General features: G+C 41.0%; 1 protein-coding gene across 3 annotated transcripts in view; it reads right to left on the reverse strand.

Moving 5' to 3' along the window:
* The window catches only part of LOC309557982 (UDP-glucuronosyltransferase 1A1-like), a 166,241-nt gene that overhangs the window by 79,407 nt on the left and 71,929 nt on the right, over window positions 1–14,905 (reverse strand). The window contains exon 1 of one of the 3 annotated variants that reach the window (XM_082260886.1): window positions 1,564–2,436. The exons of the other annotated variants lie outside the window; for them this stretch is intronic. Within the exon in view, the coding sequence (XP_082117012.1) occupies window positions 1,564–2,427 (864 nt within the window). The 5' untranslated portion in view covers window positions 2,428–2,436. Of the gene's footprint in view, window positions 1–1,563; window positions 2,437–14,905 lie in introns of those variants that run through there. 3 annotated transcript variants of the gene reach the window in all.

The following is a 14,905-nucleotide window of genomic DNA, read 5'->3' on the forward strand; positions in this document are numbered from 1 at the left end:
GAGTTGAAGCTGTTATAGCTGCAAAGGGTGAGCCAACTCAATATTATACCCTACGGACTAAGATGGGATGCCATTAAAATTCACATGTGTGTAAAGGCAGGCGTCCCAATACTTTTGACACTATAGTGTAAGCACTGATAAGCTGCAATTTAATAATGTTTTTGTCTTTAGGTTTTTTTACCACTTTAAGTAATCATTCACACCAGATGCGTTGGCAATGCAAGGACCTGTAAAAAATAAGATATGTGAATGGGAGCAGTTCACACTGGTGTGTTGTACTGATATGACCTTGTTTGCTTTGGAAAAAAAGTAGAACAAGCCCTACTTTTTTTTAGTGCAACATGAGGCAAAGCATGGTATTGCTTGTCAGTGCAATGTGCTTCAATGCACAGGAAAAAAAGCAGGCCAGCACAAGTTTGGCTTTTCTGTCTTGTGGTGGGACTGTGCTGAAATAGCCACCCAATGCAGTCTCACCGCACCTGGTGTGAATGGACCCTCATGGTATATCAATATTTATATTCAAATATTTAGTGAATGAAGCTGTCTAATTTCATATTTGGTAGTTGCCACTAAGCGCAGATTTTTACTTTAGATGGTTTATATGCAGTATATACCGCTAGTCAGATGGGGTGCTTCAAAACCCTTTACACGTTTTCAGTTCCCTTCTTATCTCCTGTTTCAGAAAGTTGAAAAGCCAAAGCTGACATTAGGGGTCCATTCACACCTTTTTTTCAATGCAGCTCACACTGGTGCAATGCGCTGATATGTACTGGTTTGCAAAAGAAAAAAAGTACAGCAAGCTCCACTTTTTTTTAGCGTCATGCAAGGCAACCAATAGTAACACTTGCCAGTGCAGCACAATATGCCTCAATGAATAGGAAAAACAGTAGGCCAGCAGAAGTTTGCCATTTCAGACATTCTTTAGACGCATGTTCCCTGAAGTAGGGAGAAAAATGCACACTAAAATGCCCTGCAATGCAGCATACCAATGCACATCAATTCACATGCATTTGCCTTCGCTCAGTGTATACTTTAAAGTGTGAATGGACCCTTAAACATAGCTGAATAAGTCTACCAGTGGCTTATCCCTCCTCACTCCCAATACTCTCCCTACCACGTCTTTAGATATTTCAAAAAGAGAAATCTTACCTGACAGGAGATCTAGTCGCTCTGCCAAAGTTGGAGTGCCATTATAGCAAATTTAGTGAGAAGCTGCTAAGCTAAAGGCCAGCCTGAGCTCTGATTGGTATTATTTTCTGCCTTTGTTGGGTTTGCCCTAATATTATTGGCTTTTCCCAGTTGCTAGCAGGTCTTCTCCAGTAGACAGAGCAAGAAGAAATACTTTTATGAATTATGAATATTTATTTTGTGCCTAATTACTAGATTTGTTTCTAGTACTGTGGACAAGGCGAAGGAGATAAATATTCAAAGAGCCCTTCTAAAAAGGTTGTTGCCTCCAAGACTTTTCCTGGAGAGAATGTGACTCCAGGAACTTTGTAACCACACCCACACATAAATATATACATAATATATACTTGAACATCAAATGCTTAGAATCCTCACCTGATTTAGAGGCTTTCTTTGAACACAGTTTATTCCTCCTATAAAGACCATATTGGGCATCACCGGCTTTGGATAATCAAAAGCAAAGTCAATTCTCATTAGCCAGATGGCCGCATGACCTAATATTTCATGTAAATCGACCTCCCTTTGAAGGAACTCAGAAGCCAGTTGCTGGTATGGAGAGTAAAGTACATTGCACAGAAAATGTGAAGCTATGTCAAAAAAGATATTTTGCAGTCTTTGAGGGAAAGTCATATGATCAGAAAGGCCTGATAACTGCCGCGGTACATAAGAAAGTGGTATTGGACACTGAGAAGATATTGCATCTTTATGACAGGGTATGGAACGCAAAAAGTAGACAGAGGGTATTGCCAAATGCTCTGCAAGGATCTGGCCACATGGAAGCATGGGATCTGTGAAAACAACATCAAACGTGGTCTCTTCCAAGGTCCGCATTAACTCTTTGTTGTTCAGTAGTCTAACACAAGTATCAAACATCATGGCTGTTCCTTGTTTCATCTCCTCATGGATTTTCAGAATCTTCTGCAGAAAAGATCTTTTTGTGAAAAATTCAGTTGCAATACGTTTAAAATGATTCTGTAGATCTTCATGGGAATATGACACAGGGTAGAACTTGATCTTATAACCTTCAGAGGCTTGAATATGGATATTGAAGTCTGGCGCTACTACAAAAATCTGGTGCCCATTTTGCCATAACGAATCCACAACTGGGCGCATACTAAGCCAATGGCTGCCTTCAACAGGTACTACAAGCACGTTACCAGGCTCAACAAACGTTACATATCCGAAAGAAAATAATATAAGGACAGCTGTGAATTGTACATAGTGAAACATTTTGTTCATGTCCTCTGAAAGAAACTTATCTGAAAGCCGCTTTTGAGCATTTGTTATTTAATGTTTAACAGTCTTCATTACGTCACCATGTAATAAACATGAACGTAGAAAGTTCATGTGTGTATTTGTATTGGTGTTAAAGGGCAAAACTGTTAACTTGATGCAAGAGACATATCCCGGGGCCTTCAAGACTTTGATGTACAATATACAGCATATTATCTATATTATCATTTAAACTGAAATGAAAATAAGGTTGATTTTCACATGTTGTTTAGCTATATATTAAAGCAAATAACTTAAAATATTATAATAATAAATTGGATATAAAGCAGATAATTTCTAATAAAAAGATTTTATTTTTGTAATAGACACTTGATGACCATGTGGTCCATCGAGTCTGCCCTATTTTTTTTTTTTTACAACCTTTTTTTTGTCTGAATATAGATTTGTGGTTATCCCAAGCATGTCTGAATTCACTTACTGTTGACTGACTCCCTACTTCTGCTGGAAGTCAATTCCAAGTATCAACTACTCTTTCTGCAAAATAATGCTTTCTAAGATTCGTTTTGAACTTTCCTAGAAATAACTTTGTTAGAAATGTTTCCCCTTACTAGAACATCAGCTTTTGGATTTATTTGGATGTATTATTTAATTCTTCTGTAGGTATGATTATAGAATACAATTAATGTACAGATGGCCCCATGTAAGAGTGGGCCAGGCACTGACCTTTCGTCAATTCAGAAAATAAAGATCAGCAGGTAGGTAAGTAAATATTGTAAATCCAAATATCTAATATAAGGTCCGCGCTGTGATAAAAGAGGCTGCTAGCAGAAAGGTTATGACCTATGACCTATGAACCCTATGAAGCCATAAAAATAATCACCTGCAGCTCCACACAATCAACAATTGTAACAATTATTCGCATAGTGCAGAAAATAATTGCATATCTAGGTAAAGTGCTAAAATCAACACAAATATAATCAATCCTAAAGTGCAGTATGATATAACAAATTTAATAAAGTATATATGTATAAAAGTGCATTAAGTGCCAGTAAAGTGCAAAAAAGTTCTTTATAGTTCAGAAAACATCATAAATCCTCCACCAAATTGTTGACAGACTCCTCTCAATGTAAAGAAGCACCACCTTCAATTCTTTATTTCTTCTTCACATGCACACAGGTTTTGAAGGAACTCAACAGGTAGGTTGTTCCAAACATCATGGAGAACTGACCACAGATCTTCTGTGGATGTAGGCTGTCTCAAATCCTTTGGTTCTTTGTGTAATCCAGACAAATTCAATGATGTTGGGATCAGGGGTCAGTGGGAGCCAAACCATCACTTTCAGGACTCCTTGTTCTTCTTTACACTGAAAATAGTTCTTAATGGCATTGGCTGTCTGTTTGGGGTCATTGTCCTGCTGCAGTATAAATGTGGGGCCAATCACATGCCTCCCTGATGGTATGGCATAATTAATAAGTGTCTGTATTTCTCAGCATTGAGGACACCGTTGATCCTGGCCAAATCTACAACTCCATTTGCAGAAATGCAGCTTCAAACTTTGCAAGGAACCTTACCATGCTTCACTGTTGCCTGCAGACACTCATTATTGTACCCTTTCTGCCCACCAAACTGCCTGCAGACACTCATTATTGTATTGCTCTTCTCCCCCCGCCCGCCTGCCTTTTGCTACATACTAGGGCCAATTTAGACAGGAGCCAAGTAACCTACCAGCATATCTTTGGAGTGTAATAGGTAACCTGAGTACCCGGAGGAAACCCACACAGGTACATGAAAACTCCAGGCAGGTAGTGTTGTGGTTGGGATTCGAACCAACAGATCATAAAATATCAAAATAAACAGCTTTTAATGAGCTGCTATAAGGCCATTATGTATCCTCAAAGCAGGTCAAGTCGTACAACTATGCAGTAATTACTGTGTTTTTTAATTGTTAAAAATATTCAAGTAAGGTGTTACAAAATTATGAATTGGCTGATTTGAATAAATTGTAACCCCAGCTGCTTTTTTTCTGATACACAGATTTTATAAAGTTTTAAGAAAAAAAAAAAAGACAAGAAAAACATTTTTGTGTTTTTTTATTTTGAAAACAATTAGGTTTTAACTATGTTTTTACCAACTGAAATAATGACTATTATAATGTGTTTTTATGTTTTCATTATACAAGAAAACCTCACTTTAATACTAAACATACACTATGATGTTTTGTTAGGCAATTTTGTTTTCCTGGAATCATAGTTCATGAAAATTTGCCAAAAGATAAAAGAAGATAAAAGAAGATGGGAGCAATGGGATTAATGATATCTCTTTCTGTAATAGGTTACTAATTATGTTTTCTATAATATTTGTATTAACTGAACTGTTCTAGCTTAAATGTTTTTTTTTTAGACTAATGCTGGCCATACACTATACGAAAAATCGGTCAAACTCATTTTCGAAAAACGAACACTTGGCTGTGAGAGCAAACGATTATTTTTTTTTTTTCATTTTATGCTATTATGGCAGACTATTGGGACTGTTGTACCACTGTTTAATGTCTTTGCTACTTACTTTTGTACTCTGAAAACATTTTTCAATAAAAACCATTGAAAAGGAGAGCAAACGATCGTGCCATCATGTAATGACCAATAAATCAATCAATGGACATGAATTAATCAGTTTTTTGTTAGTTTTTTTTTTCACATATACCTAGTGCAAACAGTTTGGACAAGGAACACATTAACCTTTCAATTTATCGTTCGTTCGGCAGAAAATTTCCAAACTTGTCCTTCGCTTTTTGTCTCAAAAATGTCACAACCGATTACCAATTCGTGCCCATTAACTGGCCGAAAAATGAAAGAACTGTCCAAATGACCGAATGTAATGACCAATAAATCATGTAATGACCAATAAATCAATCAATGGACATGAATTAATCCGAAGAACTGTCCAAATGACCGAATTTCGGCCATTTTTTCGTATAGTATATGGCCATCATAAGGATACCCCAAGGATAAGGATTATAAGATTATAGGTGGGAAAATATAAAATATTTTGCATGAATGTATATGTATCTATAAAAGTGTTGCGCTGTCCCTTTAAAACAAACCAATAGTGCATCAATCGTACTAGCGAAAAATATTGGAAATGACAAATAGACATTCCGCAAGTGCCCATTCGATGTGCGAAGCAAATCATTAGTGAAAACACTAAATAAATGTAAAAAAAAACCGTAAATGCCACAGAATACAGCACACAAAGATGCAGTGCTTCTAATCAAAGTACTTCAATGTTCCACCACCATTAAACACTTCTGCTTACCAGATAGATAGACCCCTAAACTCAAGACGTCTAACAGCGATCAAAATGTATGAAGAGTACTCCAACCCATGCATATGGGTTGGTGGGAGAGGACCCGCATGTAGACAGGTGTAGTTCTGCCTCTATGCACAGGTGGCACTGTTACCACAGCTGCCATACAGCGAGGATGGAAGGGTAAAGAAAATCTTGCCCCTCTAAGGAAGCCATAGGCGTCATCAGGGGAGCAGCTGTTCGATTGGATGCTGCTGGGCAGGATGACCTCAGCAGCCATCATTAGTGAGAGCAGTGCTAATAAATAGCACTGTCTCACTGCAGTTAGCGTGAATTTCTGAAGTGGCTAGGTCAGGGACAGGAACCCGTCGGTTAGGGAGGGTGTGTCAAGCATAGGGAAAGGTTCCGGTGGAGGAGGGACAGTGCAGGGACCTTACACCTGAGCTGCTACCTTGGACCTCCTTTCTTCTGCTTTTGTTGCCACACATCCTGTATGAAAAAATAATAGCATTAACTGAGGCTAAGAATTGATTGCTGCCCTCACCTGACAGAGTGTGTCCACCTTTAACTCTCAAAACAAATAAACATATACCACATTCAGTGTAGCACAATCAATATAAGTGCAATAAAATATTGAAAAAACAATATAAATAAACAATGATAAACAAAGTCCCAATATGAAATTTCCACCACTGTGTGACAGTTCAAAATAGAAAATCCGAATGAGCTGTCATGATGAGCCATTACTTTTGGATGTCTTTTGCTTGTGCCAGCAACATGTGCTGATGACATGCATGGTTTTTATACACGTTTCTGATATTTTTAATCCTTGCTAAGTTTTATATAATAAAGTCCATCCCCCACACAGTTAGAAAGCACTCTCTAAGAGCACACTTAACCCTTTGATCGCCCCTGATGTTATCACCCTTTCCCTGCCAGTGTCATTTATACAGTAACAGTGCCCTTTTTTTAGTGCTGATCACTGTATTGGTGTCACTGGTCCCCAAAAACTGTCACCTTGTGTCAGATTTGTCTGCTGCAATGTCACAGTCCTACTAAAAATTGCTGATCGCCACCATTATTAGTAAAAACATAAAAAAATAAAAAGTCTATTAATCTATTCCATAGTTTGTAGACGCAATAACTTGCACAAACCAATCAATATACACTTTTTTGGGATTTTGTTTTACCAAAAATATGTAGCAGAATACAAATTGGCCTAAACTGATGAAGAAATTAGATTTTTTTAAAAAAATTTGGGAGTGTTTTATAGCAGATAGTAAAAAATATATATATATATTTTTTTTTTCATAATTGACAGGATTTTCTTGTTTATAGCACAAAAAATAAAAACCGCAGAGGTGATCAAATGGCACCAAAAGAAAGCTCTATTTGTGGGAAAAAAGGGACATCAATTTTGTTTGGGTACATCATCGCACAACCGGGCAATTGTCAATTAGAGCAATCCAGTGCTGTTTTGTAAAAAAATGGCCTGATCAGAAAGGGGGTAAAACCTTCTGGAGCTGAAGGGGTTAAGCAATAAAAGTGGAAAAGGTGTGTGGCCATCCAGAGTTTTCTTCCTTTGCCACTATAGCTCAGATGCACCTCTGCCGCCTAAAAATGGAACTTATACTTTAGGGCTCCTGACCCTCTGACATGCCACATGTGGCATGTATTTTTTTAGGGGGGGAGCGGGTACCTACATTTTTACAGGTACACGCTCCCACTTCCACTCAGGCCGCCTAGGTAAGTTCTCCTCTGCAATTTTCTGGAACACTTCACAGGTCCCAGAAGATTGCCCGCCCACTGAGGATGCGCATGCGCAGTGCGCACCCTGCTGTGGAACCGCAAGCTGTCACAGCCTGGTGCCCACACTAGAGATGCCGGCGCCGCAGGGAAAAGCGGGAGAGAACCGAGGCTCCTGCCCGCTGCATCGCTGGACCGTAGGTCAGGTGGAACTCCGCTTTAAAGCCTCAGCCAGATATGGTCAAATAGTATTGGGTAAAAAGGAGAAACAGAGGAACTCCACAGTATAGAAAATTGAAATAATGTAATTTCATTAAAAAAGAAAGGTACTCACAAAACAGATATATGGAGACAAGCATGTGGAGCACTGGGTGCAGCCCGACACGTTTCGAATGGCGAATTACTTACACAGGTGCATCATAAAGGCTTCAAGAGGAATCATATTGAAGCACCACTCCCTTCTTATATCTCATCCAATATTAAAATGTAGCACCCTCCTAGTTAAGCTGTTAGGCAAATTGCTGTACCAAGAGGAAAAGTGATAGTCTGGTCTGTTTAGAGCAGGCATCACTAAATGGGGGACCGCGTGTTGAAAGCGGACCGTGAAGCAATTATACCCGGACCGTGGCTCTGCCAATTAGCAGCCTGGGTATCCTCCCTGGCTGACAGCTTACTTTTCCCGCACAGCATTCGCCATAGCATGCAGAAGGCATGGCATGTTCAGACAGAGGGCGGGACATCCTTTTCAAGTTAACAAGCCAGTGATTTTTTGTTAGGATGCGGGGGCAGTCCTAGCAGCCAATCCCCTGCCTGTTAATATGAAAAGCATGTCCTGCCCTCTGTCTGGACATGCCGTGCCTTCTTCCTTCTCTCTGCTGTGTAAGGTAGGAGGAGGATTACAGGGACGGAAGAGTGGCTGTAAAGGGGACCAGTGTAAAAAAAAAAGGGGGAGGGGGTGGTGCTGTGGAGGGGACTTGGATGGGGGGGGGGCTGTGAAGTAGACTGAGATGAAAGTAAGGGGCTGTAAAGAGGACTGGGGTGCTAGGAGGGGGGCTGTGAAGGGGACTGGGATACAAGGAGGGGGGCTGTGGAGGGGACTGGGATAACAGTAGTGGGCTGTGAAGGGGACTAGGATGCAAGCTAAGGGGGACTGGGGTGCTAGAAGGGGGGCTGTGAAGGAAACTAGGATACAAGGAGGGGGGCTGTGAAGGGGACTGAGATGAAAGTAAGGGGGTACTGATATGCAAATAAAGCTGGGCTGTGAAGGGGACTGAGGTGCAAGGAAGGGGGGATTTGAAGGGGACTGAGCTGCAAGTAAGGGGAGCTGTAAAGGAGAGTAAGGTGCAAGCAAGGGGGGCTATGATATGGACTGGGGTGCAAGAAAGGGGGTCTATGAAGGGGACTGGGATGCAAGTAAGGGGGGGGCTGCAAAGGGGACTGAGGTGCAAGGAAGAGGGGCTGTGAAGGAGACTAAGATGCAAGTTAGAGGGGGCTGCAAAGGGGAATGAGGTGCAAGGAAGAGGGGCTGTGAAGGGGACTGAGGTGCTAGGAAGGGGGGGGGGGCTGACGTAAAGGGTGTAGGTATCTAATCTAAGGTGGAGTGCAGTGATGTGAAGGAGACAGAGAACATTTAAGTAAAGGAAGAGCTGTGATGTAAAGAGGGGCTGTAATGTAAAATGGGGTGACCTGGATGCAAAGGTGGGCTGTGATGTAAAGCAGGCACTGTAATTTAAAGAGGCTTTATTGAAAAGAGGGGCTTTATTGTAAAGGGGTGCTCTGATGTAAAGGGGGTGCTGTATTTTAAAGTGGGGTACAGTGATGTAAAGGGACACTGTAATGTAAATAGGGGCTGTATTGTAAAGGGGGGTTCTGTGATATAAAGTGGGGGTTATGCAATGTAAAAGATGCGCTGTAGTGTAAAGGGGGGGGGGGGGGCTGTGATGTAAAGAGAAGGACTGATGACACTGATGGGGAAACTGTTATGTAATGGGGAGGGGCTGTAATGTGATGAACAAGTACACTTATCTAAAGTATGATACATATCTAAAAGTATATATAGAGAGGAGGTGTCATATCCCTAGTAAATGCATATAAAAAACAAATGAATAAATTAATATATATATACTTTTAGATATGTATCATACTTTAGATAAGTGTACCTGTCTAAGTATCTTGCCTATAGGCAGGTTGTTTTTAATCTTTTAGCCCATTATTTTATTTGTATAATGTATGATTGCTGTACACATGCAAGATTTGCAAAAGTCAGCAGCCACTTCCGCCTTGTAGTTCCGCCGTGTCAAGTATTGCCATGGCAACTCCTGGAGTCTGTTCCATATAAATCCTGACTGCAGATAGCGGTCGTCTACGTCTGAAGAAGGAGCCGAGTATGCATGCTCCGAAACGCGTTACGTCACTTCCGGCTAGCCTGCGCTCCATTGTGGCTTCCGGTTTAACCAGCTCCGTGGGGTCGCTTCCTGGATCATCACTTCCTGGCTGCAGGACGGCCGGAACACTGGAGACTACATCCTAAGAACTACCACCACACGGAATATGGACTAGAGCAATCCCTCATGTAAGTTACTATATCGTGTTTGTTATGCAATAAAGTCTTGGCTTACTACAGCGGCGCCTGTTCTTTTCTATTTTGCTGCCAGCGGGATTTCCTGTTTTTTGACCGCCAGTGCTGCCCTGAACGTTGGCTATTATTGGAAAGTCTGGAAGCACCCATTGGTCAGCTGTCTGTGCATTTGGTGGACACTTCTTTGGCAATTAGCGCCCAACACCCATCTCCTTGAACACTGTTTGTGCTGGGGCTGTGTACCTGCACCCATACACCTTTCAAATTAGGACCTGCAGATGTGTTCATACAGCCAGTGTGTCCCCACAGTGTAGCATAGGCTGCCTGCACACAACTTGCTCCAGTCACATAAACAATACACTGATTCATACTGTACAGGCCACATGGCCCATGTGAATGAGGCCCACGAACTCATTTACACATAGAGCCTTATTTATTACCTCAATACAGTTTTATATTTTGGATTTAGCAGAAATTGTGTAAGTTAAGTTGTGTTTGGTGTCAGCTAATAATGATTTTAGTGTATTTTTAGCAAAATAACTATTTTATATTTTCTGTAGAGGGCCCTGTCAGGAAGGCTGCATGGGGCCCTGCAAATTCTATCAGCAGCTGTGACCTTAGCTGCACCTGTGCTGAGGCTACTTCACGGTCCCCAAGCGTGAATCTATGGATTTCCCCAGTCTAGATATAGATAGTTACATAGGTAATTTGGTTGAAAAAAGATACAAGTCCATCCAATTAAACCAGGTGCATACGTGTTCTGCAAATTTATCTCAAGATTCCCAGCTGAGAGTGTGATGTTGCTGTGATGACTGTGTTGTTTCTGTTTAGAGAGAGAAATAATTGTCCTCTGCAGAATTGTGCTCGGGTGCTTTTGGGGTATCTCATATTATCCCTAGGGGATTGGAGGACCTTAATTATGAAGAGTGTCTGCAATCGCTTGATTTATTCTCCCTGGAGAAGAGACGCCTGAGAGGGGACATGATAGCAATTTATAAATATCTCAATGGTGATCTCAGCATAGAAAAAAAGCTATTTAGTCGCAAGGATTGCATGAGGACTCGAGGACATACAATGCGATTAGAGGAGAAGCGTTTTAACCTGAGGCAATGCGGGGGGTTCTTTACTGTTAGGGCTACAAGATTGTGGAATTCCCTACCACAAGAGGTGGTTTCTGCTGGGAAATATGGTTGCTTTCAAAAGACTCTTAGACGTAAATCTCAAGGATCAGAACATTCAGGGGTATAAGAGATGATTAGGGCCACACACACCTACACAGGTGGAACTGGATGGACTATGGTTTTTATTCAACCTCACCTACTATGTAACTATGTAAACCCCTAGTCAATGTGCCGAAGTGAATGGGCTGTTGTGTACCTGGCTGCCTCTGCACTGATTTGGGAAAGAAGAGGTAAATCTAAGCGGCTCCTGGGGAAATAGCACTGCAAATTTAAAGGCAGAATCCTCAATTCCAATATCCATTTATAAATCCCGATATATAGAATACAGGCATAAAAAAGATCTTTCTATCGTAATTACATAATAGTGCCATCTAGACCAAAACCCAAAAATACAAGCAGAATGTCCAGAGCAATTGTCTGTGACATAAGACAGACAGAATGTCTAAGACATAAGGCTGAGAGCAAAGGAAATGGGCCCTGGCATATCATCATGTGTGCAAGTGTGTCCAGGGCACATGGGCCCTGGGGGAAGGGGGGCCATCCTATTTTGACAGAAGTGCTGGATCTGCTACTGCTTTAACTCTTTTGTTGCCAAGTCCATAGAGTATACAGATCTACAGAAAACCTTCTAGCGGTCAGGTCAGTAATGCGGTACAAACATGGCATTCCTCTATTTGCTATCAGCTTATGGTCGCTTGTGTTTATGGGGGGAATCTGTTTTCTCTTTTTTTTTGTAGGCGAGGCCAGCTGTTTGGTACCTAGAGTGGAGAGAATGCACACAGAGACCAATGAATGCATCAAAGTGTAATAATACAAAGTTCCAAAGGGGTGGAACCTGGGTAGTAAAAGGGTGGAAAAAGGATCTGTGTAACACGGCCGAGGCCAACGCAGCAGTACTTCACAGAAGGCCTTGCAACACAGTCTCAGTATCACAGAAGATACTCTAAACAGCTCACCATGCCCGGCAACATCCGACTAAGGATGTGGATGGAACCTGGTCTGGCAACAAGATGCTTTGAAATGGGAAGAGCTCTTGGCTGGTGACACAGATGTGCATTCCCTACTCTATACGCCACTATACCCTTTCCCTATGCTAAGCACACTGTCCCTAATCAGCAACAGACACCTCTAAGGAGGCCTCAGAAGAACAAGAGTTCCTCTTATCCTCTGCCTTATCTGCATGGCAGTGGCTGTCAGAGCGCCAGCTGCGAAGGGAGGCTGTACTACACCTGCCTACACACTGGCTAAACGAAAAAAAAAAAAAAAAAGGGACTCGTCCATGGGCATCAACTCCCGACTCCTTCACTCTATATTTGTTGTATGTTGCATAGTCCTGACCAAAGTTGAAGTTCTTTTAAGGTAGGCTCAGTCAGACAAAATGATATCTTTTTTTATGTGCAGAAAAGCATATGTAAATGAAAGTTTTCATTTTTTAGAAGGATTCTTTGTCTTGAGGGTTGTGTGTGTCTATGAGACTGTCAGTTGTGGTACAGTAGTTTGGAGTGTTTTGTAGGTACAATGACTGTGCCAATGACAGGGACTAGCCTCAGGTACTGTTTAATCATTTAGAAAACAAAGAATTGCAGTGCTAAAATGACAAAGAAATAAAGTCCCATAATTATTACAGTTCATATAGTGATATAGTCCATTCTTTAAACACCTTGATTGTGAATATTGTATAAAAAGGGGAAATACGCAGGTGCGCCTCCACCATATAATATGAGATGGACGATTACCAGAGGAAATGGGCTTAAGATTGTAAGAGTCATGAGTGCAGTATGATAGAACATCATTCTATCATTTATTTATATTTAAGAAATGTAGAACAAAGAGAGGGAACATGGGGGGGAACTACACATGAAAAAGACAGAAGACGCAAAAGGTGCTGGGATCTTCAATTTAGGTAAAGCAACTCTTACGCGGGAGGAAACCTTGGTCCTGGACAAAGGGCTAAACTTTGCTCCTCAAAAGAAACTTTATAAATTTGGTACATTCATAGATATCCAAAAAATATATCCCTAAGATCCACATTCAAAGATGGCCTCTAATCCTGTCAAATTTAGAACAGCGGTAGAAACCTTGGGTATGAGGCACTCAGGTCTGTCCAATGCATCAGTTTTTAACCCCCCCCCCCCCCCCAGGCCCATTGCCTCCCTCTATCAGGCTCCATTCACACCTGGGCGTTTTTGTTTCAGGCGTTTTTTATGGGCGTTTTTGCAGGCGTTTTGCAGGCGTTTTTTGTGCAGGCGTTTTTAGATTGACTGACTAGAGACCAATGGAAAACGCCTGTAATCTGCCCAAAAAGTACCTTTTTGAGCGTTGGGCGTTTTGCTTCAGGCGTTAAAACACTCAGATGTGAGGGGCCATTTAAATGAATGGGGTTTTACTTGTTGGGCGTTTTGGAAACGTTTTTTTTTAGCGTTTTTGGAGCTGAAAACGCCCAGGTGTGAATGGAGCCTTAGTGTCTTCAAAGACATGGTATTAAGGGAACTTGACCAGTTATTGGTATAAAAAACCCTAATTAAATCCCACATTCCAGTCTGGTTTGAAACAACTATGTGACAGAAAGGACCTCATCATCCGCCCAGCCGACAAGGGGGGTGGTATTGTCATTCTAGACAAAACTAGATTATCAGAAAGAAATGATGAGGATCCTTGGTGATCACGACACACATAGATTACTTAAAAAGAATCCAACCTCCCTCTACAAAAAGGAATTGGTGAAACCTATAAATAAGGGCTATAAGAGTGGGATCCTGGATAAAAAAGAAAAAACCCATTTAATCCTAGCTGGCCCTCGCATTCCCACTATATATTTTTTGCCCAAAATACATAAAGATTTACAGCAACCCCCAGGCTACCCCATAATAGGTCAGAATAGGCCAATATATTGATTTTTACTTACAGCCAATGGTGATTTTTATTTCAGCCATTGGTGAGGAAAATGCCTTCATATTTAAAAGACACCAAGGACAAAATAAAACTGTTGAACGGTTTCAGTTGGGAAGGAGAAGGTTTGCTGGTAACAGCAGATGTTGCATCATTGTACACATGCATATTCCACCATTTCAAAGCTGTTCAACACTTTTTATCTAAGAAAATTGACATTCTTAAGATACAACAGAATTTCACTTTGGACCTGTTGGCATTTACCTCTACACATAACTATTTCTGCTGTCTACAATCTTATCCCTATTGTTTTTGCCAGCGGCTTTCTAATGTGGGTTTATTTTCGCATTAACTTTGACATTTTACTACTTTGTTTATTCATTCCCCTTTAAGCCACTCCAATTGTTAGAGGCAACCTGACCATGACCATCATTTGCCACGGTGTGCCTTTGGACTTGTTTTCTGCTCAGTCTTCTGGTTCCTCAAGTCGTTCCTAATACTAGTCATGCTCACATATTGTCACCTTGTTTTGACTATCACTGTAAAGCTGGACAGATTACTTGTGCATTGGTAATTGGTTAATATAGTGTTTATATATTTTAAAAATCAGTTATCTTAGTTTATAATAAGAGTTTGTCATATTTCGGGTTGTTATTAAAAAATGCGCTCTGTCAGTAAATTTTCCATGTTTTTTCAGTAAAAAAAAGCTGTGGGGGTTGGTAACCCTGTTGGGAAGGTTCTGGGTGGGAACCAAACAGTCGCAGAAGGCAATTAACCCTACAACTGC

The sequence above is a fragment of the Pelophylax lessonae genome (genome assembly GCF_965119305.1).
Source record: "Pelophylax lessonae genome assembly, chromosome: 6".
In the NCBI taxonomy this organism is placed as follows: Eukaryota; Metazoa; Chordata; class Amphibia; order Anura; family Ranidae; genus Pelophylax; species Pelophylax lessonae.